We start from the raw sequence: 22,809 nt of genomic DNA, 5'->3' as shown, positions 1-22,809 counted from the left end.
GCCTTTCATCCCTTAGCCTTTCTAACCCATGTTTCAGCACTGAGCCTGGGGAGGGAACTGGGAAGCAGACAGTAGGCTGATACCTGATCAGAGAAATGTAGTGGGACTGTTGTGTGCCCTGTGCAGCCTGGTCACTAGCTTAGTGGGAGTGAAAGGGGTAAAGTTAGTGCACTGGGAACTGCAAAGAATCACAGCCAGTCTTGTCTTTGTAACAGTCAATAGTGAAAAACCTTTATTGGCACTGGGGTGTCAGACCTGTAAGGATCATCTTTTAACTGTGTCTAAGTGGAGAAAAGATTAAGAATCATGTTCAAGAAGACCCTGGGATTTTATACTACCTGAGCAAGAGCATATTATAGCTACATCAAGAAGGGATGGTGGCCTTTTCTAGATTTAGTCTTTAACAAAAATTAAATGTTCCCTCATAGTCTCCTTTCCCCCACTCTACCAGACCTGTCTTCTTATTCCTACAGAGATGAGTGGCTTATTTGACTGATGCTCTTTCCATTGCAAAAATGTATTCAATGCAAAGTTCACTTCAGAAACTTGGTTGAGACCTGAAATTTAGGCTAGTCCTGAGATGCACAGTGATCTTGAGGGGGACATTTTGTTGCCTGCCAGGTATATGGCACATAGTCTTTCCTTGGCAGGGGCTGGGGTCCTTATTACCCAGCAGACTTTCTGCTTTTTTTTCTCTTATTGCTCTGCAGGAAGACCCTATCTGGTCACTTCTGCAAATCTTGCCCCTTCTCAAGCACTCAGCAACTGGTGGTGTTGGCCCATCAGGAGATAAGGGGATGCCTGAGGCCCACGCTTCCAGGGATATTAGGAACACCCATATGTACAGTAGGATAAAGGTAAGGGCCCTAAAGAACAGACAGAGTATAACAGGTGAGTTCTAAATGAGGACAGATCAAGCAAGGCAATGAATTCACAAACTTCGCTGCCAGTTGTGACATTGACACAAATTGTGTTGCTTTGATCTGCTTACAGAGAGCTAACCCCACCTTCTGTATATTGCCCCTGTCTTCTACTCCTCCAAGACATGTGCAAAGCACTATTTTAGGTGGGGGACTGGACCATAGTCCATCCCCAAAGAACTGATAGCTCCTAACCCAGGAACTCGGGGGCAAAATCCAAGAAAGATTGGGTCTCCTTATGCAAGAGGAGCTTAGTTGCACAAAGCCTGGAGAGTCATAGTCCATAGACCAAAGGCCCTTAGGGGACAGGCCTAGAGCCATCCCAAGGGAGCAGTACCATCCTGGTTTGGTGATCTTGCCATCAAAAGGCTTCCTGAGCAATTCTTGGCGCCCCTTGGCACTGGCCCATTTCCCTCTGAGTCAGGGTTCTGTGAAGGGCATGGCTCCAATAAGCTGAGGTATCTGATGTGTGGGCAGCAGCTGGGAATGTGCAGTGACGGCTTCAGATGAGGTTGTTCCTCAGACGCTGCTCCTGCTCCAGGGAGAGCTCTGCATTGGCTCGGTATGAATCCCCTGTGGGCCAAAGGAAAACAGGTAAGTGACCAACCTACCACAGTCGTCCTTTTCCTGACAGCTTCACAAACACAGAGACATTCTGCTGACCTCATGCTTTACATCAGGTTGGTCCTGGGCACAGACCCCAATTCATTCTATAGAAACAGACCTGACAGGTGTGTGGTTTCAGGGACATTGGGAAGAATAGGCTATTGGCTGGACACAGTTGTGCTGGTTACTCTCCTTTGCCCTCTCCAGATTCAATCTCTACCCTGATTTGTCCTCTCTGTGCCCTGGAGAACTGACCCCTAGATTGCCTCACCCTGGATCTCATTCTCTGGTTTCTGGTTGATTTAGGTCAGTGGAAAGCAACAGCAAGAGATTGAGAGTGGAAGGAGAGAAGGTGGGGTATTTCTTCCCTTGTTCTGGCAGTGATGTCTACTATAACTCCCGGCCAGGTTCTCCCTCATCCACAGCTCTAGCTTTCATCTGGCTCCAGGATACCCTCGCCCCTTCAAGCCTAAAGGTGGATAGTTTTCCACTCTTGCTTATCCCTGGATGTCTCAACGCCCCTTGTTTCCTTAGTCTTACTCGCACCTCTATAAATAGTCTGTTTATTAAATTACTTCTACTCTCATTCAAGCATGCTCTCTCTTTTCTTCAAGGACACTGACTGATCAGAACGGCATTGTTTTTCTTTCCCTCGTTGTCCTGTGCCTTGCAGCCTGCTGCCAGCATTGTGGAGGATCTGCTGTCTCCATAAGCACAGCGTCAGATTCCAATTCCTGATTCCTCTCACACTCCTGTCTGATTGAATGGCTGCGAAGTTTACTTAGTCACACATATTCAAACCTTAGCTATTCCTTCTTCCTCTTCTCATGGTCTTCCATCTGTTGCCAGAGTTATCTTTTGAAACATAAATCTGATGTTTTTGCCCCTGTGACTATAATTTATTAATGGTTCCCAGAAGCCCACTGGATAAAGTCTATTGTATTAGCAGGAACCATCACAACCCTCTGCAGACAACCTTAGTGGGTTTGAAGTACAATAGAGAAAAATTTTGAGGTGGTGATTTCCTCACTGTCTTACAGATAAAAAATGGTTGGAGTTGAATTTGGAACTCGGAGAAGCCTTTTATAAGCCAAATCCTATGCTTTCTCCTACTCCTCCCTTCTTTGACTTCTGTCCCTCCTTTGAAACCCAGCTCAAACATCACTTCCTTTGGGTTGTTGCTTTCTGTCTCTGCTTGTTCAACATTTAGTTCATACCAGTTTGGGGTACTCAGTAGTATTGGGGTTACCATTTGCATGTCTGCTTGCCCTACTTGACAATAAACTGTGCATCTCTTATATATGTTCCTAGTGCCTGACTGAGTGTTCAGCACAGAAGGAGGTCTTAGTAAATGTTTGTTAACTGAATGGACAAGTCTGCCCCACCCCACCTATTACAAGTGTGGATGTGAACCCACACAGCCCATAGCAAATACAAACATTTTAAAACTTTAAGATGGAGGAATTGCTACCTTTCTCTATCGACAAGTAGAGCAACCACCTCCTTACTCTGCCCCCACTGGATCATTGCTTCCTCTTTTATCTGATACTGCCAATCGCACACCTGTCCTGCGCCCTGTTGTGCATGGTCCCCTTCTGGCAAGCCATGATCACAGCTGGAGGCAGATCTGGGGGACTTCTACTTCTGCCTGTGAGACAGCTTCAGATGGAGGCAACTAATAAAGACCATATGAAAGGGAGGGAAAAAGAATGAACTGGAATAGGGAAATCCTGACATGGCTTGAGTAACAGGAAAGACTCCAGGACAGATGAAAAACAGTTTACAATCCAAACAGCCTTAGGACAAAGGGATGTAGAAAGAGGTAGCTATTGGGTGAGGCTGATAGTCTGATCAGTTTGTTCTGCAAACCTTCCTGTGAAGACGTCAAATTCAACTCTGTTCCACACCTAGCCTTTTACACCTTCAAGTCACACATGGTACATTTGGAGTCTTCCACTCCCCAAGCCCACGTAGGGCTGGTCCCCTAGTGGCTCGCAGTTACCTGTGTGGCAGTTGTGCAGCCAGACCTGGTGTCCGTTATATTTGCAACGGCATTGCATCATGTTGTTGGAGAAATCAGACTCTGCCACCTCGTATTTGGGGTTCACGACCACCTGGAGCGAGAGGAGGGGACAACTGAAAACAGGTGATTTGACTTCTAAGTGAGTTGATAGTGACTGGAATAATCCTTTACATTTTGTGTAGTTCTACAAAGCATGTTTATATTCTTTAATTAATCCCCACAGTCACCCCAGGAGGTAGACATTAATGTCCCTATTTTACAGATGGGGACTGAGAAGTCTTGACTGAGAAGCTGTGACTGTCTGTTGGATCAGGACTCAAACCCAGGCCCTCCGGGTCCTGAGTCAGTGTTCTTTCCCCTGTAGCACACAGTCCCTTCGAGGGCCAGACCTGTGGGAGACCTGACCTTATGATACTCTTTTTTACCTCAGGGAAGCTTTTGGAACATCTGGAGGAAATGAACTTCCTGTGGGAGTCCCATGAGCCCTCTTACCTGAAAAATATAGTCCCCGGGCCCCACATCTGTGATATCCACCCACTGGCAATCAATGTCATGCCGGTAGGTGTCCCAGCAGCCAACAGTCACTCCCTGTTCTCCAAAGTTGGCACATGCATAGCGCCGCTGCAGTCCTGTGAGGAAGGGTACTGAGTTATTGAGGCACTGGTTTAGGCATTTGGGACCAAGCACTCTGCTAGGTATTTCACATACTTGATCATATAGTCCTCACACCAGCCTTCCCAAGCAGGTCTTACATGCAGTCAGATTAAATAACCTGCCTCAGTATCAGCCAGAGATCCCAGCACTGCAACAAACCCCACCTGTGACAGAGTTCTTTCTTTGGATGCTCTAGTGCAGTGGTTGGCAAACTGCGGCTCGCGAGCCACGGTTTGCCACTCTGTTGACTAATGAGTTTGCCGACCATTGCGTAAGGCATTACCCTTACCCAGAAGTTTTGACTTTAGGTTAAAGACATTAGTACATTATTAAAATGTTTTTTAAGTGTTTTTCCCTAAGGCAGTGGTCGGCAAACTCATTAGTCAACAGAGCGGCAAACCGCGGCTCACGAGCCGCATGTGGCTCGTGAGCTGCAGTTTGCTGACAACTGCTCTAGTGGAAAGCCTGTTGGCCTAGGAAATGTGGTTGGAAGATTCCAGCTCTACTGAGCCACATTTGTCCCTCTGTCCATCCAGCCCTCAGGAGCCAGTGTTTACCATGCCTAGTCCTAAGGGCTAGGAATTGTGGGTATGCAAATAGGAATCAGACAATCCATGCCCTCAAAGAATTTAGCAGAGATGAGACAGGTCTGCAACTATTATCCAAAATAGGAAAGTGTTAAGTATTTTAAAGCTGGTACAAAGTGTGTTGGGTAGGAATGCAGAGGAAGTAGAGACCTTCCACCTAAGGTTTCAAAAGGTAAGGAATTGATCATTTTGAATTGCCTTGAGTGCTGACAGTTGCCAAGCCAGAGTCTCCAGGTGCTAGGGGCTATTGAGCAGGGCAGAGGGGAACCTGACCCCAGTAGGGGTGATGAATGTAACAGGGGGCGGATATGCTGACAGGAAGCCACATACCTGCAGGGCAATTTGTGTCCTCTAGACAGAAGCTGGCCTTGTGCCCCTCAGCCACCTTGGAGCCATTGAGAGTGAGTAGGTCATAGTGGGTGAAGACCTCAATGCTGTGGTAATGCCTGCAGAAGGGGCAGAGCTGTCAGTCTAGCAGCAACAGCAGAGGGTCCTCTTTGGAGAAGTTGGCAGGGAAGATTGAGGACTAGGCCCCATCATTACCCAGAGGAGAATGTTATAATAGCAGGGCAGTGCCCTTCTCCCAAACCCAAGATTAGTGACATATGGCCTACTTTCTTGGCTCCCCTGCCCAGCAGCAAGACACAGCTGCCCCGTTACCTAGGGTCTTATCCAGGTGAGAAGTGAAGGCTCTGCCCTGGTAGCCTCCAGCAGTCTGGGCCTGGCTTCAAGGCCTGATCGGGAGGTGGAAGGAAGGGGCACTTCTAGGGGACCAGCCTAGGAGCTGAGCTGCTGAGAGGGTGCTTACTTAGCTCCCTGTCAGCCTGGGAAATTGCTACCATTGTTTCCAATCCAGTTCTAATGACAACTCTTCACACTATGAGGAAGGGTGCTTATTATCTCAGCAAGGCCAAGTCCCAGTGGTGCCCATTCCTCTCAGCTTTCCCCACCCAGGCCGTGTCCTAAACAAAAAGCCACTTTCCATTCTGCTTTGTCACAGGCATTGTCTCTCCTTCTGTCTGGGCTGGGGACTCCTGATAGGAAAGAATGCTCATTGTCTCCTTTTAGTACCAGTGTTCGAGCTCTTCTTTGGGGACCTTGCTTTGCTGCTGCAAAACCAGCAAGCTTTTCCTGCAGAGCCAGCATCCTGAATGGGATGTCTATTTTGGGTCTGCAGGTTTCTAGGAGTCCCCACTTTACATAGCTTTTAAAGATAAGGCCTAAGGTCCAACATAGAAAAATTGTCCAATATCATCCTAACAGAGACCAGCCCTGGTGGCAGTAATGGCTCTGTGGGATGTTACTATGGGAAATGGACCCCATGAGCACCATCAACATGGGCACATCCAGGGCCGGTGAGAGCAATGGAGAGGGTGAGCTGAGGTTGCTGGGATTCCTCATCGCCTCCTGGAGGCAAGGTCAGTAAGGCCTCTAGGAAGGAGGCTCTTACCCAGAGTGTGCACCCCTCCCAAGAAAGTGTGCCTGAGGCCAGGCAGGTTTGGCCCCTGGCCCCTGCTCTTTGTCACTGTAGAGTCATGGCACGGGCGGTCACTAACATGTGGCACTGGTGCCAAATCCAGCTGTGGCGTCCTGTCTTGGGACGGAAGTCAGCCCGGCCCAGGTTGAAGATCTGTGAGGAGAAGCGCAACAGGCGCCGGTGTCCGTAGGGCCAGTCCATGTGGTCAGCAGACTTGGAGAGGCAGTTCTCTTCGTGGGCGCAGTAGAGCTGGCTGAGTGGGCGGTCCTCCAAGTAGGCCGTTTCCTGCACTAGCTGGGCGTTCATCACAAGGTCTGGAGCACCTGGACCGCAGAGGGCATGTGGGGATGCAAAGGTTGGAAGGCAGCTGTTTGGGCTCCCTTGATAGGCTTGCCCTCAGACTAAGCTCTTTTGGGGACCCCAGAAGGGTAGGGTGGTTTAGGAGTCAGGAGATGTGAGTTCTAGTCACAAAGGAACGATCTATTGCTCTAACCCTGGAGGCAGTTACAGTGTCAAGGTTAAGCTTGTGGCTCCTTGGGACCAGGCCGCCTCGGTTCATGTCTTGGCTTAATTTCTGGCTACACCATTAACTAGCTCTGTGAATTGCTTAACCTTTTTGTCTCTCATTTTCCTCATCTGGAAGATGAGGACAATAATAGCGATATTAATGCAATAATCCCTGTAAAGTGCTTAGATCATTGGGCCGAGATAGGCATGTAATTGATGTAAGCTAGTATTTCTTTTGTGAAACACTTCTCAGCCTGTCTGCCTTTGTGTCGCTTAGCTCTGCTAACCCCTCAGTAAGCACTGCTTGGTTACCTCCGCTTAGTCACTCTCTGGGCCTCAGTTCCTTCAGTGTAAGGGTTGGGAGAGGGGAAAGGGGGGGCGGTTCAGAGGGTTAATCTCCAAGCCTGCTCCTGATCTACCATTCTGGTTCATCCTGCTGCAGTTCCTAGGCCTGCGCCTTCTCCACAATCTCTGTTCTAACCCGATCGCTCTCATGGGTGTTCGTTTGCATTCCCCTCTGAGGCATCATGGCCATTTCTGGTGCTTCTCTGTGCATAACAGTTCAACGTGCTGGAGCCTGTGTCTTGATAAACTGCTCAGTGCCTCTCCTGCTCCCTTCCTGCCACAGTGGCTCTTACCCTCCTGGGAAGCCACATGCCTCCTCTCATTGCTGTTCCTCGCGTGTGACAACACAGATGTGGAGATCCACAGCTGTTGCCATGGAGCATCAAGAGAGGAAAGTTGCCTGTTCTCAATGCGTGTTGTGCAAAAACAGGGTTCCAGTTCAGATTTTTGGCAGAGGCATCATATGGGTGAGCCTGTGCGCTGACTACCCTGCGATGGAAACGCCCTGAGGGTGGGAGTGGGGAACGGCTGGGGGGCCTGTGCTATCACTAAAAATGCACTGGAAATTCCTGGGGTATGTTTTGGAGAGAGCCAGGGTGTGTCCACTGACAAACCCTAGAGTTCCCAGGGAAAGAAAGAGAGCTTTCAGAGAGAATGAGAAGAGAGAGTAAAGGAAAGGAAGAAATGAGGAAATCACAGAGGACTAATAGGGTGGCCACAGAGGCAGCAGGAGGCTGTGCTAAGCTGTTGTGACGCTTCAAGTGTGTTCAGGAGCAGAGGTGCCATTCCCAGGAAGGGAGTGGGTGGGAAGCAGGCCCCTAATGTGCCGTGAGCCTTGGTGTAGGCTCACCCCAGTGTCCCATCACCCTGCAGAGCAGGGTGTGCTGTTAGGCCCAGTGTTCTTCCAGGTTCACTGGGCAGAGAAAGCCCTAAAGCTCACTGACTAAGGTTAAGGATGTCTTGGCATTGAAGCCTGGCTGGGAAGAAGCTCAAGAGGCCACTTGGGTTGGTGCCAGCCTCTAGCCTTTGGACAAGATATACGTAGTTATCTTGGCACAGACCTGGTTGGCAGATGTCAAGCAGATGCTGCTGCCCCCGGAATCAGTGCGTGGGACAGACAGATGCCTGAGCATGGTCTTGGCCTGTAGCCTTTTGGATGAATCCCAGAGCTCAGGAAAATACACAGGGAGCCTGAGGCCCACATGTCCTCACATTTATGTACCCTGCACAACAGCTTTCAAACTTTTCCCTTACTGCAAACCGCAGTAAGAAATATATTTCATGCCATGACCTAGTACACATATACATAATTCCAAGAAAAAATACTGCCCTTACAAAATGTAACTCATTCTGTTGTTTTCTATTCTGTTTCTTTTTATTTTTCAACTGTTGGTCATGATATGAATATTGGAAACACTGTTGTATATCCTTATATTTTCACACATTCTCTGTTTTAATTCTCACAATGACTCCATGGAATGGACAGGGCAGAGTTGACCTCCCTGTGTGAACTGACTTGGCCACACACAGCTGATAACTGGCAGAGCTGGTACTCCAAGTCCAGCCCTCCTTCCACTCCCACCCTGCGGACCTGGAGCTGGGACTAGCCTCAGAGCCCTCCCTAAGGGAGGGAGGTGTAGGCTTGCTTTGAGGGGGGGCAGCCTGCCTGCCCCACGGCCCCCTGGGCCCTCTCGTTACTCACTGTCTGTGCAGGAGACTCCCGCTGAGCCACGCCCCGTGTTGTGGGAGCAGTGCACTGGCCCGTGCCTTTGACACTGCTGCAGGGCCAGCTCTGTGCCTGAGCAGCGCACCCCGCTCATCACCACTTCTTCGGCCCCTGCTGTCGCCTGCCAGTACCAGGTGTCCTAAGAAAACAGCCAGCATCACCCAGTCAGGGTTGAGCGGTACCTTTGGAGTACCTTTGGACTCCCATCTATGGCTTGGACCCATCAGAATACCCCCACCATGCTGTGCCCATCCTCAGCCTGAAACCTTTAGTGATGGAGCAGTCCATGCCACTTTGGGCCCCTCTGATAATAGCCATTTCTTCCATATCGTGAGGCAGAAATACATTGCTTGCGGCTTCCACATCCCATGGCCCTGCTCCCATCCCTCTCCCACCTGGCAGCCCTCAGCTATTTGAAGAGGAGGGTCCTGTTCCCTTCCCGCCCACCAAGGTGGCCTGTCCCAGTTCCCAGCCCCAGGTGGTCGGCTATACTCAGGGTTGGCCCTGGTTTGCCAGGTGGAGTGTGCCCAGCATGCCTGGTAGCCAGCACAGTGCAGTTGAAGAGGTTTGTCCATCGCAGTGAAAGCCTCTTGACTGTGTTGCCTTAATATCTATCCACATGTTTCTACCAGGACTGCCACTTGCCTGGTCCCAGCCAGCACCATTTCTCACCTGGGCTACTGCCACACTGTTTCCTGATCATGTTTCCTGTGGTCACATTAGTTCCCACCCCAACTGTTTGCCAAAGAGCAAGGAAGAAATCTTTTAAAAATCTGCACTGCAGGCTTTGAAAGGTCTTGCCCCTGCCTCCTCCACCCTCACACTTCACATCACTCGCCCTTACTAGCCACACCCGGGTCCCTGATTTCCTCTGCAGAATGGAGCTTCCTCTGGCCACAGGACTTTGCATGGGCTATTTGTTCCTCTCCAGCTCGTATGCCTAACTTATTGCTTGTCTTTCTGCAGACACAATCATGTGCCTGTTGTGTGAACATTGCATTAATGACTGTCTCCCTCCCTGGGCTGACTGCTCTATGAGGCAGGATCTGTCTTCACCACAGCATCCCCAGCACCCAGCATTACACTGGCCCAGTTTCACTCAGTCATTAATTGTTGAATGAATGGATGAATGGTTAGTAGCTTTAGCACAGGAAGTTTGGGAGCAAGACAGGGACCTACCTTGATAGCATGGCTAGCAAAACCCAGGCCGAGCTGTCGGCAGGTCACCATGGCTTCGTTGAGCCCCCAGTGGTCACTGCACACGGTCCCCCAGCGTCGGACCCCATTCACCTCCACCTGCACCTCCACCACACCCTCCTCGGAGTTGCGCCCGCCAGCCAAGCGCACCTGCAGTGGTCAGAGGTGTGTGAGAAGCAGGGTGGCCTCAGGAGGGGGAGCTCGGGATTTGCAGGCCAGCTCACTGTGCTGCCCTGACATGACACTTCCCTCTCTGGGTCCTCCCTAATGTCCCTGCCTGCTCGAGAAATAGGACTCAAGCGCCTGTTCCCGGGGCTCCTTTTCCAGTACTTGCCCTCCTCCTATCTGAAATCCTACCATTAATGGCGACTCGCCAATTGCAGAGGATCTCATATCAACGGTCCCATTCTCAGTGACCCTGTGAGACAGTTACCCACTTTACAGACGAGAGAACCAAGGTCACATTAGCATGATAGTGAACTCTGATCATCCTGGGAGCCTCCCGCTGCCACTCCCCAGCTGACAGCCCCGCAACCCTCCGCCCTCTGCACCTTTTTCTCAACTCCACAGGGACCCAGAGAAAATGTAATGGGAGGGGACAGCCACCTAGAGTTCCCGCTGTCCTGAGGGGCAGTGGGCCAGGCCAGGGCAGACTCAGGAGAGGCGGTGAGGCTCTCTAGGCTGGCTCCAAGGCAAGGCCAGCTGGGCCCAAAGCAGAAGCACTGGCTGCCTCTCGCTCACCCCTGGCTCCATGCCGTGCCCTGGCCCTATCTCAGGGCTGCCCCAGTCCCCAGCCTGAGGCCATGCCCAGGCCTGAGCTCACCTGATTCTGGAAGCCCATGTTTGGGACATTGCACCTGACAGCAGCATCATTCTCATGTTGACAACCATTACGGGACCCGTCCAGGGAGGGGCATTCACTGAGGGTTCGCTCAGATCCCTTGCAGCGCACCTCACTCAGGTGGATGAGCCCCAACCCTACAGAGGGAGGGAGAGCAATGCCACTGAGGCTCCATCTCTGTAGCCCCACAGCTGTGGCTTCCCCACCACAGAGGGGGAGAGTTTCTGTCCTGGGCCTGGGCACCCCAGGACCACCAAGGGATGTGTCAGTAGCACATCCAGGCCCCCACACCCCACCCCAGGCCTCCTCGCTCACCTTGGCCCAGCTGGGCCCCAAAGAGGGCCTCCCGAGCAGAGCCGAAGCCAAGCTGGCGGCACACGACGCTGGCGGAGATGAGGTTCCACCCGTGGTCACAGACTGTACCCCACTGGCGGTTCTTGAGCACTTCCACCCGGCCCTCGCCCACCTGGGCCCCGGAGCGGAGGCGCACCCTTGGCTCCTGCTGGGCAAAAACCAGCGTCAGGGAGGGTGGAGGAGGAGGGACGGGCTGAGCCACTGTGGGAGCCCGGGCCGGGCCCTATAAGCTGGGCAGAGACACTGACTCTGCCCGTAACTATTACCTCGAATAAGCTGTTTTTCTCAACCTCCCTAAGAGCCACGACGGTATGACAGTAAGAACAAAGTCAACCCTGCCACCTGGTCACCAGGCCAGTCCCTGCCTCGCACCAGCCTCTGCTTCTGTGTCCTTTGGGGCTGAACTAGATCAACGCTTCCCAAAGGGATCCGTGGAGTGATTTTAGAGACGTGCGGGGACATGGCATTAATTAAACTGACTCACAGAGGGAAGCTATTTCCGTTGTAAGTCTCTTCCCCTCCTTCCTTTCACCCAGGAGACCACCGCCTGGGTGCTGCCCTGCCCTGTCCGTACCACCTCACCAGCACTTGCTCATTGCTTTTTATAACAAAGGGCCAGGCTCAGGTTCAATACGGGATATAGCTACAATGTAATTACTGTTTTTATGGTTACCTTCTATTCATAGCAGGTGATGTCAACCTTCCATTTATAATAGGGTTATAAACGGTCCCTTTTAAATTCATCCAGGGTACCACCACTCTGCACCAATACCTCCTTGATAGGGGATAGGGTCGCTGTCCCTCACTCCTGCCTGTCCTGGACTCCTCCCACCCGTCCTTCCCAAAGGCAGGGTGCTGCTGAGAGGGGGCCTGTGCCTCCCGGCCGGGGTGCAAGCACCACGGGACCCACCTCTGCCCGGGGCTCCTTGCGTCCAGGCTTGGCCTTCAGAGGGCGGAAGCGGGGCCCTGCCACACAGCTGACCACAGCATGCATGCCACCCAGGCAGGCCGGCTGCAGCTTGCCCCGAGCTGGCGCCACCTGCACCTGGCAGCTGGCTATGTGGGGCTCCATCCCCAGGCAGTTGACCCGGTGGATCCAGAAGGAATTCTTCTGGGCCAAGCTCTTCAGCCTGGAAGACAGGGAGACTGCGGGTGGGGGTGGGGTTGAGGGAAGCTCAGGACTCAGGAAGGCAAGGCATTGGGGAGGGGGGGGAGAGGGAGGCCCTTCATGCCACACCCCTCTGCATCCTTCCCCAAGGATACACTCCTCACCTAAACCTGGGATCCCTCATCTTCGAATTCCAGACTTTCCTGGAGGAGAGAAAACAGTGGGGAGTGGAGTGGGTGCAGAAGTCCTTCCCGTCACCCTGGCTCCTCCCAGTTGTCCTTGAGTCTGCACCGGACTTCACAGTTTGACAACGTGCCCACAGATCCTGTTTCAGTGCTGAGCTTCGCAGCAGCCCCGAGAGGCGACCACCTCCCAGGTATCAATGACCTCCATTTCACAGGGAAGGAAAGAAGGGCCCAGCACGCCCTCTTCTCTCCTGACGTATTAATCCCAACGTGGGGTCTCTGTTGCACTGGGTGCCCCGGAGCAGGCAGCTCCCAGCTCGCCCTCTCCCCATGCCAGATGGAGGGGCGCCTTTAGGGGGCACCCTGAAAAAAGGGACCCAGGGGAAGAGGTCCCCTGGGGACAGGTGGAGGTTGAAGGCCTTGCTGGTGGCGGCTGCCCACCCAGAGGCTATAATCAGGGCTGCCCTCCCCATGGGTGGTAAGCCAGTCAGCCAGGCCCAGATGTGCAATTACTAAGTGGTGGGGAGTCAGGGGCCCCCATGTCAGTCACCCCCAAAGCTGGAATCGAGTGGGTCTTCAGGACCAGGGTCATCTAAGTCGGAGACACAGAACAGAGTGACTAAAAGTGGTTGGGGTCGGCAAGGGTGGGTGACTCAGGGGTACTGTGGGAGATTCCTCCCTTGAGGAGAACAGTCTTCACTCCACAGAGCTGGGAGCCATGCCTGGCCCTCAGACAGGCTGATGCAATCCTGTGACAGTCCCGTCACGTTTCTGACAGAGGATTTTATGTCTGTGCTCCCAGATGCTGCTCCACCCCACGCCTTGCTCACACACAACCCAGCTGACGCCTGGCTTGGGTGAGAGTTGAGGAAATTCACTGGGGCAAAGTGGAGACAGTTCCTTGCAGATTGGATAGCTGGGGCTCAGGTGCCCTGCCGAGGCCCCACAGCTAGGTAGGCAGAGGTGAGACCAGAACCCAGGTCGTCTGTCCTTATGGGCAGCATTGTAAGGCTTTTCAGTAAAGTCTACTTTTTAAGTCAGGGACACAATTTTACATTCAGTTGTTTCTATATGGGGAGTGTTCTGTACTATTCTTTGAATCGATTAGTTTCTGACCATTTCTAGGTATCTCCCAACATTCACCCTCACCTTCCTCTTAATTATTCTGTGGGATCCATCAGCCAGGAGACCCAAGAACATTCCTCATTTGGGCCTGTTTCCCTCCCAGTCCCCACACCCACTGAATGACCTGCCATAGACACACCCAACCCTGCCAACCTCACTGACCTCTGCCAGGTCCCACATGTGTCACACGCACGCACTCACACATGCCACTGCCCCACAAGCCTGCCTTCCCCACACCCTCCATCAGCTGACCTCCTACCTGTAGTAGTGACTGTTGACAGGTGCCTCACTGGGGAAGCCCAGCATCCCACACACCACCTTGCTGTTGTTCCTGGTCCAGCCCTGGTCACACACCTGCCGCCAGTGGCCCTCGTACTTCACCTCCACAGCTCCCTCGGTCACTGGGTTCCGCCGCTTGGCACTGGCAAGGATGGGCTTGAGCCGCACCTCCTCCAGCCGCCGGCCCTGCAGGGTGCATGGGCACCGTGGGCCGAGATTCCTGCCCCGCTGAGCCCACTGCAGGTCTTCGTTGGGGGAGTTGGGGCTCAGAGCGCTTAGAGATCACCCCACACAGCCCCCTCACAGGACAGGCCGGGAAACTGAGGCCCAGACAGGGGGAGGAATTCGTCCAAGGCCACGTGGTGAGCATGAGGCAGAACCTTGGTGTGTTTAGGGTCCTTTCCTCACTCTAGAGGGAAGCAGGCAGGTCTGCACCCTCCCTGGGGTCAGGATGGGAGCTCTTGGGATTGGGGGGCTTCCACCAGGCATAGAGGAGCCTTCCTGCTACACCAGGGAGATGTGAGGATGGGCAGACCTTGAGACCGCCAACAGGATCCTTTGGCCCAGGAGACCCCCACCTTAGCCCCGGGCTGACTTAGACCGTGGCGAGCCCCCCATCCTGGCCTATGGCATGTAGTGGGCCAGGGCCCGCTGTCCTCAGGCTGAGGCTCTCTGGCAGGGGATGGAAGGAGCCTGGACCTGCCCTGCCTGCTCCTGTTGTTTGGCTTGGGCTGTTTTTAGCTTGGGGTTGTTTGTGCCGGGAAGAGGCAGCAATTGTGGCCAGGCCTTGTGGGTGAGGCAGCCCCTTGCCCCCCTGCTGCCTCCCTTATGGGGAGCAGCTTCAGTGATTCCCAGCAGGCCCAGCCTCTGGTTCCCTGGCCTGGCCCCCCCCCCCCCCCCCCCCCCGTCAAGCTGGGACCCTCTGTCCATGCACCAACAGGAGTTGGGGTCAGGATGCTTCTCAGCCCAGGCTCTGCTCTCTTTCCCTCCCTCCTCCAGGTTCATTACCAGGAAGCTCCCTGTCCCCTGACCCAATACTTGGCTCAGGCCAGGGCCTGAAAAGCCTCCTCACCTGGGGCCCAAGGGCATTGGAGACTCTCTCAGAAAGATAGCCGCGCTGGCGCTGGGGTTGGCACACCACCCCGACGTCCTCTGAGTGGCTGCAGTCACTGACACCCCAGCCATTAGACCCGCACTGGCCCAGGGAGCTTTCTGTGCCCACACAGCGCACATTGTCCAGCCAGATGGGTCCTGAGGGGGAGGGGACAGAGAGGTGATGCTCAGGGACAAGCACAGAGAGGCAGGTCATGAGTTGTGCCTCCCGGACAGTTATAAACTTTCCTCTGAAACTCTGAGTAGAAAGTGGGATGGAGAAAGGAGAGAATTCGGTTCTCCTGGGATTTACTTATAACCCTGCTTATTGCCTCCTCTTGGCATCAGGTTCTGTAGAATCTTTTTGGAAAATGCCAGCTCGGACTAGTAATTAGATTAACCCAGTGGTCGGCAAACTGTGGCTCGCGAGCCACGTGCGGCTCGCAGCCGCGGTTTGCCGCTCTGTTGACTAACGAGTTTGCCGGCCACTGGATTAACCTGTTCACCCATTCACCCATCAATCTAATCGTTCAGCATTTGTTAAGCACCCACTGTGTGCCAATCACTATGTTCAGGGAAGTTAGTTGAGGGGCTGTGATCATGGCAATAGTGGTGGCCTCACTGCAAGCAAGAATGCGAGGCTCAGCAGGGGCACGCCAGCTGAGGCACTCAGGACAGGCCTCATGGAGGAGGCCGTGGAGCTGGGAATTAAAGGACGGGGGATGTTTTCTGTAGGAGCCTCAGAGAGCCCAGCCCCTGAGAGAAGCCCACTGCCGTTTCCTTGGCATGTTGCTTGGCAGCTTGTCACTCACCCTCCCCTGGGCCATACTTGGCACTGTGGGCCCAGGTCAGGGCACCCTCAAAGCCCAGCTGGCGGCAGGCTACTGTGGCCTCCTGGAGAGCGAAGTCGTCATCACACACAGTGCCCCACTGGCCCTGGTACAGCACCTCCAGGCGGCCCTCCTCCGGCCTGCTTCCTGGGCCCACCAGCCGCAGCTTCGTGGTGCTCGGCGACTGTGGCCTGCTGAGAGGGGCCTGGCGCAGCAGCAGGCACAGCAGGAGCAGGGAGAGGGTAGGGGGTGGGGACCACATCATGGTGACTTCAAGGACAGCTGAGGCCAAGGCACCTGGGAATGAGTAAACAGGACAATGATCACCACCTGCCTCTGGCCTCAGGCAGAGACAAAACATGGCAGGGCCCCTCCGTGTGTGTGTGTGTGTGTGTGTGTGTGTGTGTGTGTGTGTATGCTGGCACTGATTGAGTCTGGGCTCCGAGGTTAGTCAATTTGGTTCAAACCCACCATTCATTAGCCATGTGACCTTGAGGAAGTTTAAGTTTAACTTTACTGAGTCTCAACCTCCTCATCTGCAAAGTGGGGATAATAATTCCTATCTTGCACTGTTGCTGTGAGTGTTAAAACACTGTATGTAAAGTGCATAGCACAAGCCTACCACATAGTAAGTGCTCAATAAACAGTTATTCTTGATACAGCTTTATATGTAAACTAGTGGCCCAGTGCTAATTGGGCCAGCTGGCTGGGGGGAGGGACCGTGGGAGGTTGGCTGGCCGCAGGAGGTTGACTGTGGGAGCCCACTGACCACCAGGGGGCAGCTCCTGGGTTGAGTGTCTGCCCCCTGGTGGTCAGTGCACGTTATAGCGACCGGTCGACCGGTCATTTGGTCACTTAGGCTTTTATATATATAGCTAGAGGAAGTGACCTACCCTTGGAGTCATGGGGGAGACCCCAAGGTGCCCCCAGGACCAGAAATATCCACCCAGGGGAACTGCCCTCACCTGCCTTTTGACATTCCCAACACCCTGGCCACCCTCACCACAAAAGGCACATGGAATGCTGGAGCAGAAAGGGTCATTTGAGGGGAGTCTAGGCCTTTACCACTCATTTACTGTGTGGCTTGGGGACCTCTTTTAAACTCTCTAGGCCCTGATCCTTTATTTTGAAAGTGAGGAGGTTGAACCAATCCAGCATGGGGCAAAAGTAGACTTACAGTTGTTTGTATGGAAAATATACAATAATTAAGAAATAATAATACAATAATAAACTTTCCCATATTCACAATTCTAAATCTACTTTTGCCCCACCCTGTATTGTCTAGTATCTCCTTGTGCTGGGAAGTCTATGATATCCTTACGCCCTTGCTCTAGGTCCAGTGAGGTGCGTGATTTGTACACAGATTCAACAAACATCTGGGGAATACTTGCTTCAGGCCAACTATTAGGTCAGGTGCTGGGACAATGACGTGAAGATGTCAACGCTACTCCCCGCTGTCATGAAGCCCAGAGAAGAGGCATTAGGGAAGGCTTTCAGAGAAGGGGCAGTTCACCGGGGCCTTGTTAGAGGAATAAGAGTTCTCCCAGATGGGAAAACTCTGCATTCCAGGTAGAGAGAACAGAATGGGTAAAGGAGGGGAGAGGAGAGAGGTGCAAGAGCAGAGGGGGGGCCAGGGTGGAGGGACAGGCTGGGCCAGTAGATCAAGGGCCTTGTGTGTCACAAAGGGTTTGTCCTTCATCCCGCGGAAGTGAGGGGCTCTGGGAGGGTTAAGCAGTGACCATCCACCAGAGACCAGAGAGAGGGCTCCTGCCTTCAGGAGGCTGTAAGCAGATGGTCTTTGGGTCCTTAAAGGGGATGAAGTTGGGGGCTGATCCTCTCTCCCTCATGTGTTAGCAGCCTTGGGCCTGGGACCAGGCTGGGGGAGGAGCATCGAGAGAAGGTTACAGTGGATTGGAGCTGTCTGTCTGCAGCCATCAGTGCCGAATTCCTCCATGGCCCGGCTCTGCTGCAGAGGGGGCTGAGGCTGCCTGGAGCAGTGGATGGAGAAAGCTGGGTTCTCGGCTCCCTGTTCAGGCTTGCACCATAAGAGAGCATGTTCTCGGGGGGGCCCCCTGCCACTCCGTTCCCCACAGGCTGGTATTTGCTGAGAATCACTCATTCCTTGCTGCACCCAGCCCCTCCGCCTTCAGCTGCCCAGCCTGCTTTGGCCAGCCCAGGACTGGGTAGAGTGGACTCTAGAATGAAGCTCCACTAAAAAGGGGAAGGGACTTTGTGTTGTGCCCCTAGTGCCCAGAATAGAGCAGGTATGGCGGTGGCACCCAGGAAATATCCATGGTTGCATGGATTGAGGTGGCACAGCACAGCACTTAAGTGTACAGATGGAGCTAGACTGCCTGGCCTCACAATCCACCCCTGTCACTTGGTTTCTGGGTGGTCTTGGGCAAGTGGTTTAATTTCTCAGTGCCACAGTTTCCTCTCTGTAAAATGGGGATAATAATAGCACCTACCTCATAGGATTCTTGCCAAGGTTAAATGAATAAATACATCTTGGCCCTTAGGTGAGCAAGCTCTCAATTGACAAGTTAATTATTAGTAACAGCTGCTATAGCACCATAGTTTGGTCCCAGCTCCTCTTTGGATAAAGAAGGAATGGAGGCCACATCCTAACTCGACAGCGAGACCCTGGGACCCTGCTTTGCGACATCCTCCAGCTTTGCCTCTTTCCCCTCGGAGCCCAGGTTCTCTTCTCTCCACTTCCCAAAGCCCTGTGTTGCCTCCTTCCCTTTCTCACCCTGAAGTCTCCTCCTGCCCCGCCCCTGTAATTCCTTTCCAGACCTAAACACTGTTTTCTTCACGTCACTCCCCACTCAGGAGTCTGTGGGGGCTCCCAGCTGGCTGTCACTGCCTGGGATGTCCCCTTCCCCTCCTCCATCACCCCTAAGGGGGAGGTAGGCAGCCAGGAACTGAGCCAAACTGAAGTCACTGTGGGTAGGGTCCTGCCACAGATGGTAAGAGAGGATGGGAAGGATCGGGCTCCTCCAGCTGTGAGGACCCAGTGGTCACATTGGGTCTGGCCTGAGAAAGCAGCTTGCTCACTGTCCCAGGAGTCAAGATGCTCCTCACTCTGCCACCAAAGTGTTATGTGACTTGAGTCAGGCGCCTTCCTCTCTCTGAGAGGGGCTGGCACTAGAGGGTCCCTCTCCGTAAGACATGCTCTGATGGGCCGTGGAGTGTGGGCAGGTCTGCCTGTGGCTGATGTCCCACAGCAGCATGGAGGTCTTATTAGAAGCTGTGGACAGTCCTGGACCAACAGGCTCCCTCCCCTCCAAGGGGACCCCTGAAGGCAGGGGTGGGCTTCTGCTGCAGGACCCTGGGTGCTAGGCCAGGGAGCTCCCTTCCATGAAAGCTGCCCAGAGAGTCAGGTGCAGGGGGCACCCCTCTTCCCAGCCCTCCTGCCACTGCAGGTCCCTCTGCAGCTTTTGCTCACACCAAACCCGTCTCCTCACATTCCCCAATGTACCCTTCCATTCCCAGCGCTAAGCCTTTGCTCTCACTGTTCCTTCTACTTGGAGTGACCTTTCCCTCTACTTCAGGTTGTTAGATTCCTACAACACCCAGCTCAAAAGCCCTCCATTCAGCCCTCCATTCAGCCCTCCCAGGTCCCACCCTCCTAGCACTTGGTGTGTTTGCTTCCTGCCTCCACAACCAGTATCCACAGTGTCTCCCCGTAGCTGGTCCTCCAGGGCCGAGCACAGAGAAGAGGACCAGCCTGAGGAGCCTCCCTTAGAGAAGGAAAGCCTCACGTGGCGCTCTTTTCCCAGGGAAGGAGAAGGAGACAGGGTGAGAGGAAGGATGGAGTGGGGGTTAATAATAATAATTACTATATAATATGGAAATATTGATTGAATACTTATCTCCACTCTACAGATGAGAAGATGAGGCCCAGAGAAGCTAAGTAACGTGCCCAGCCAGGTTTCAAACCCAGGCAGCCTGTTTCCAGAAGCCAGGCTCTCAGCGTGAGGGATGGAAGTTGGAGGAGGAGCGGGGAGAAGGAAGGGTGGCAGGGAAATGAATGAAATTCCATCCTGTTGCTGGTTGATTTATGACGTGCTGAGGTGTGAGGGCACTGGGGTAGGTGCCCGCACTGAGTGCAAACAAATGACAGACCTGGGACCCTGCCAGCTTGAAGCAGAGAGGCACCTGGTCCAGGTGCTGCTCGGGGACTCGGCACCTGCCCCCCTAGGGAGGACTGGGAATGCCCAAGGGTGTTGAGGAGGTAGCATTGGGGATGCTGTTCTGGTGGGCACCAGCCTTGGGATCACGTGACCTCTTTACAAATGGGGTGGGGCTTCCCCTCTCAGCCCTGACACCTTCCCTGGGATCACAGGTTATGGTGACCCGAAGCAGTGCCAGCAAATGGTCTCTGAGCCCTACCTGTCCAGCCATAGCACCTGGGAGTTGAAGCCCTCAGCCCAGGCTGCATCCCTGCCTGCCCTTCCCCTTCCCCTCTCCCCCTCTAATCAGCCCTCATCTGGTTAGTTGGAGAGCCTGGCTCTGCCCTGCTTCTTAGTCCCCCAAGTCACAGGAGTGACATTTGAACCTGCCTTGCCCCTTCCCCTGCCTCCTCCCTGGGTGAGAAGACAGAGAAAAAGTTACATTCAGCGCATTCACAAACAAGACACGCAGGCACCCCGAGGCCAGGGTGGGCCTGGGGCCAAGCTTCCGAACTTGGAGACTTCCATTGGAAGCAACTTTGGGGAGCGTCTGGGAGCTAGGCTGCCCCATCCATGGGACGGCCAGCCCTCCCAGCTCAGCCTGCAGGAACCCTCAGAGGCTTGCAGACCCACAGAGAGAAGGAAGCAGACAGACAGACAGGACAGCTAGACAGACCCAGGGCCAGGGCCAGGCGGGGGCTCACCAGCTGGAGCGCAGATAGTCCGGGACTGGGTGGGCGCTGCGGCGAAGCAGCGCTAACGGGCCTCCTGGGGCGCCTGGGGCCCTTTTATCCTGCTGGGCCGCGGGCGCCCCCCACCCTGCGGGCGCGGAGGAGGCCCCGCCCCCGAGCGGCCCAGGAGGAGGCGGGCGCCCCGCCCCAGGTCCCCCTCCCGCCCTACGTCCCCCCCCAGCCGGGAGACCGGCCAAGGTGGCCAGGTGCCAGCCCGCATAGGTTGTGTCGTGGCCCCACCGGCCTGGAAAATCCCTGGGTCGAGAAGCTGCGGGGGGGTCGGAGGGGACCTGTGTTCTGTGGAGGAAACTGGCGCTGCTGCAGGACGGCTGGTGGGAGGATCTGAGTCCCAGGAGCACTGTGCTCATCTGCCAGGAGTGTGAGTGCGTAAGTCCCTGTCTGAGGGGCTGTTTCCTCTGCCAAATCGGGTGATAGACCTACCCGCAGAGGTGACCTGGGGATTACATTCAGTGCGTCCGGGTCAGTGCGTTACTTTACATGGAAGTGCCTCCTAGTCAGTCCTGGGGTGCTTGGTTATTTAGGGGTGCGGGCAGGGCGCTCGGCTCAGATGGTCCAGATGGGGTGGTGCAGGTGTGCTCTCTTTGGAGTAACAGCGGCCCTCTCCGTTTATTGGTCTCAGAGTTTATTGACTGCTGCACTGGCGTGAGGCCTCTGCTCTGCCCAATGTACAGTTGAGAATACTGAGTCCCAAGAGACACGACTTGCTCCCCAAGTCACCAGGGGAACTTAAATCTTCCCCTACAACCCCTTACAGAGTGAAAGGAGGCAGTCCTGGCCCCTTGACAGGCTCATGGGGGAGGGTTGTGTGGAGGGTGGGATGCGGGAAGGCTGTGAAATAAAACAAAAGTAGAAAAGGCAGAGTCCCATCAGTTTAGCTGAGCACCCTGATGCCAGTCCCTTTCCTCCAAATCTTTTCCACAGTCCTGGTCCCTCCCAGTGCCTCAGTACCCCCATCTGTAAAATGGGGCAGAGTGCTCACCTCCCAGCTTCCTCCCTAGGCTCAGATGAGTACAATCTGGCTCCCGCTCCTCCCCCCACCTTGCCTGAGTGTCTTCCAAAGGCTCATTCATTCAGCAAACCTTTATTGATTTTCTCCTACGTGCTAGACAGGGTGCTGGAGTGCTAGACACTGCGGGGTGGGGGGGTGGGGGGCGGGGCCTTCCCCATCTGGTTCGGGAGGCAGATGTGTAAACAAACGCCACCACAGGCAGAGAGTGATAAGAGCTAGGGCGGCAAAGTGGACCTTTTTGATCCCTGGGTGACACTGACTTAGCTGCCAGAGAGCTGCCATCCACCCCTGGCCAACCATGTCCCAGATGTCTCCCCAGTGCCCCTGCCCTGCCCCAACTGGGCCCAAAGCATTCCCTGGGATGAATCAACAGGAAAGAATGCTCCAGCCTTGGGTCAGTAGCAGCAGCAGCAGCCTGCCCCGCCCCCATGGACAATGAGGCAGCTGTGGGCTGTGATGCCAGGTATGCCTTGGCTCCCTCCCCAAGCCCAGCCACCTCTCATGCCCAGCCAGGAACAACACGGAGGGCTCAGAAACGTGGTGGGCCCCGCCTGTTGCCAATCACCAGCTTGGCCTGGCCGCCCAGAGCTAAAAATACCCTGGAAGCCAGGGCTGGCCCAGGCCAGAGCCCAGGGAACGAATGGATGTTGCCCGGAAGTCTTTTAACTGCAAAACTCATGGCAGAGGCTGAGGTGGGGAGCAGTGAGCCCCCCTCCTTGAGAAGTGAGGGGCTCCAGCCCCAGGCCCGGACCTGTGACTTACTAGTGGTGGGATTGTCTCAGCTGAGTGGCCATCTCCTCATCCTTAAATGCTATTGCTGTGAGGGTCAAATGGGACAGTTCCGTTCATCTCAATAAGCTTTGAGTGATGGAGACTGCCTGCTTACTCCTCCGTGCCTGGCTGTGCTCAGGGCCTCCACTGCACTCCTTATACACAGGCCCGTGTCCACCTTGACTCTGGGAGTCCTTGAACTTATTATTTCTAAACCTAGATCCTCTCACAGTGCTTGGCACATAT

At 54.1% G+C, this 22,809-nt stretch overlaps 1 protein-coding gene across 2 annotated transcripts; it reads right to left on the bottom strand.

Annotated features, from left to right (window-relative positions):
- Positions 1 to 208: 208 nt before the first annotated feature.
- On the bottom strand, positions 209 to 20,851 carry LOXL4 (lysyl oxidase like 4). 2 transcript variants are annotated; one of them, XM_080688096.1, is made up of 15 exons: positions 20,736 to 20,851; positions 15,839 to 16,153; positions 15,007 to 15,185; positions 13,915 to 14,120; positions 12,510 to 12,548; positions 12,148 to 12,367; positions 11,199 to 11,382; positions 10,866 to 11,020; positions 10,025 to 10,192; positions 8,822 to 8,984; positions 6,347 to 6,590; positions 5,121 to 5,236; positions 4,042 to 4,178; positions 3,529 to 3,640; positions 209 to 1,493 (listed from the first exon to the last, which is right to left on the bottom strand). In XM_080688096.1, the coding sequence occupies exons 2-15, from the start codon at positions 16,119 to 16,121 to the stop codon at positions 1,423 to 1,425; spliced, it is 2,277 nt and encodes a 758-aa protein (XP_080544222.1). In that variant the 5' UTR covers positions 16,122 to 16,153; positions 20,736 to 20,851; the 3' UTR covers positions 209 to 1,422. The 2 variants fall into 2 exon arrangements, with proteins under 2 accessions (XP_080544222.1, XP_080544223.1); XM_080688097.1 differs by lacking the exon at positions 10,025 to 10,192 and having other exon boundaries at positions 20,736 to 20,846.
- Positions 20,852 to 22,809: the final 1,958 nt, after the last annotated feature.

This window comes from Plecotus auritus (assembly GCF_963455305.1).
Source record: "Plecotus auritus genome assembly, chromosome: 9".
In the NCBI taxonomy this organism is placed as follows: Eukaryota; Metazoa; Chordata; class Mammalia; order Chiroptera; family Vespertilionidae; genus Plecotus; species Plecotus auritus.
Note: the sequence above shows the minus strand (reverse complement) of the source record. Positions and strands in the feature narration are given on the sequence as shown.

Bases quoted from the DNA above. Each gene is read 5' to 3' on its own strand.
- LOXL4 (XM_080688096.1), bottom strand. From the start codon at position 16,121: ATGATGTGGTCCCCACCCCCTACCCTCTCCCTGCTCCTGCTGTGCCTG. The intron at 15,186-15,838 runs GTGAGTGACAAG...CCTCCCCCTCAG, and splicing joins CAAGTATGGCCCAGGGGAGG to GACCCATCTGGCTGGACAAT. The intron at 14,121-15,006 runs GTGAGGAGGCTT...TGCACCCTGCAG, and splicing joins CCAATGCCCTTGGGCCCCAG to GGCCGGCGGCTGGAGGAGGT.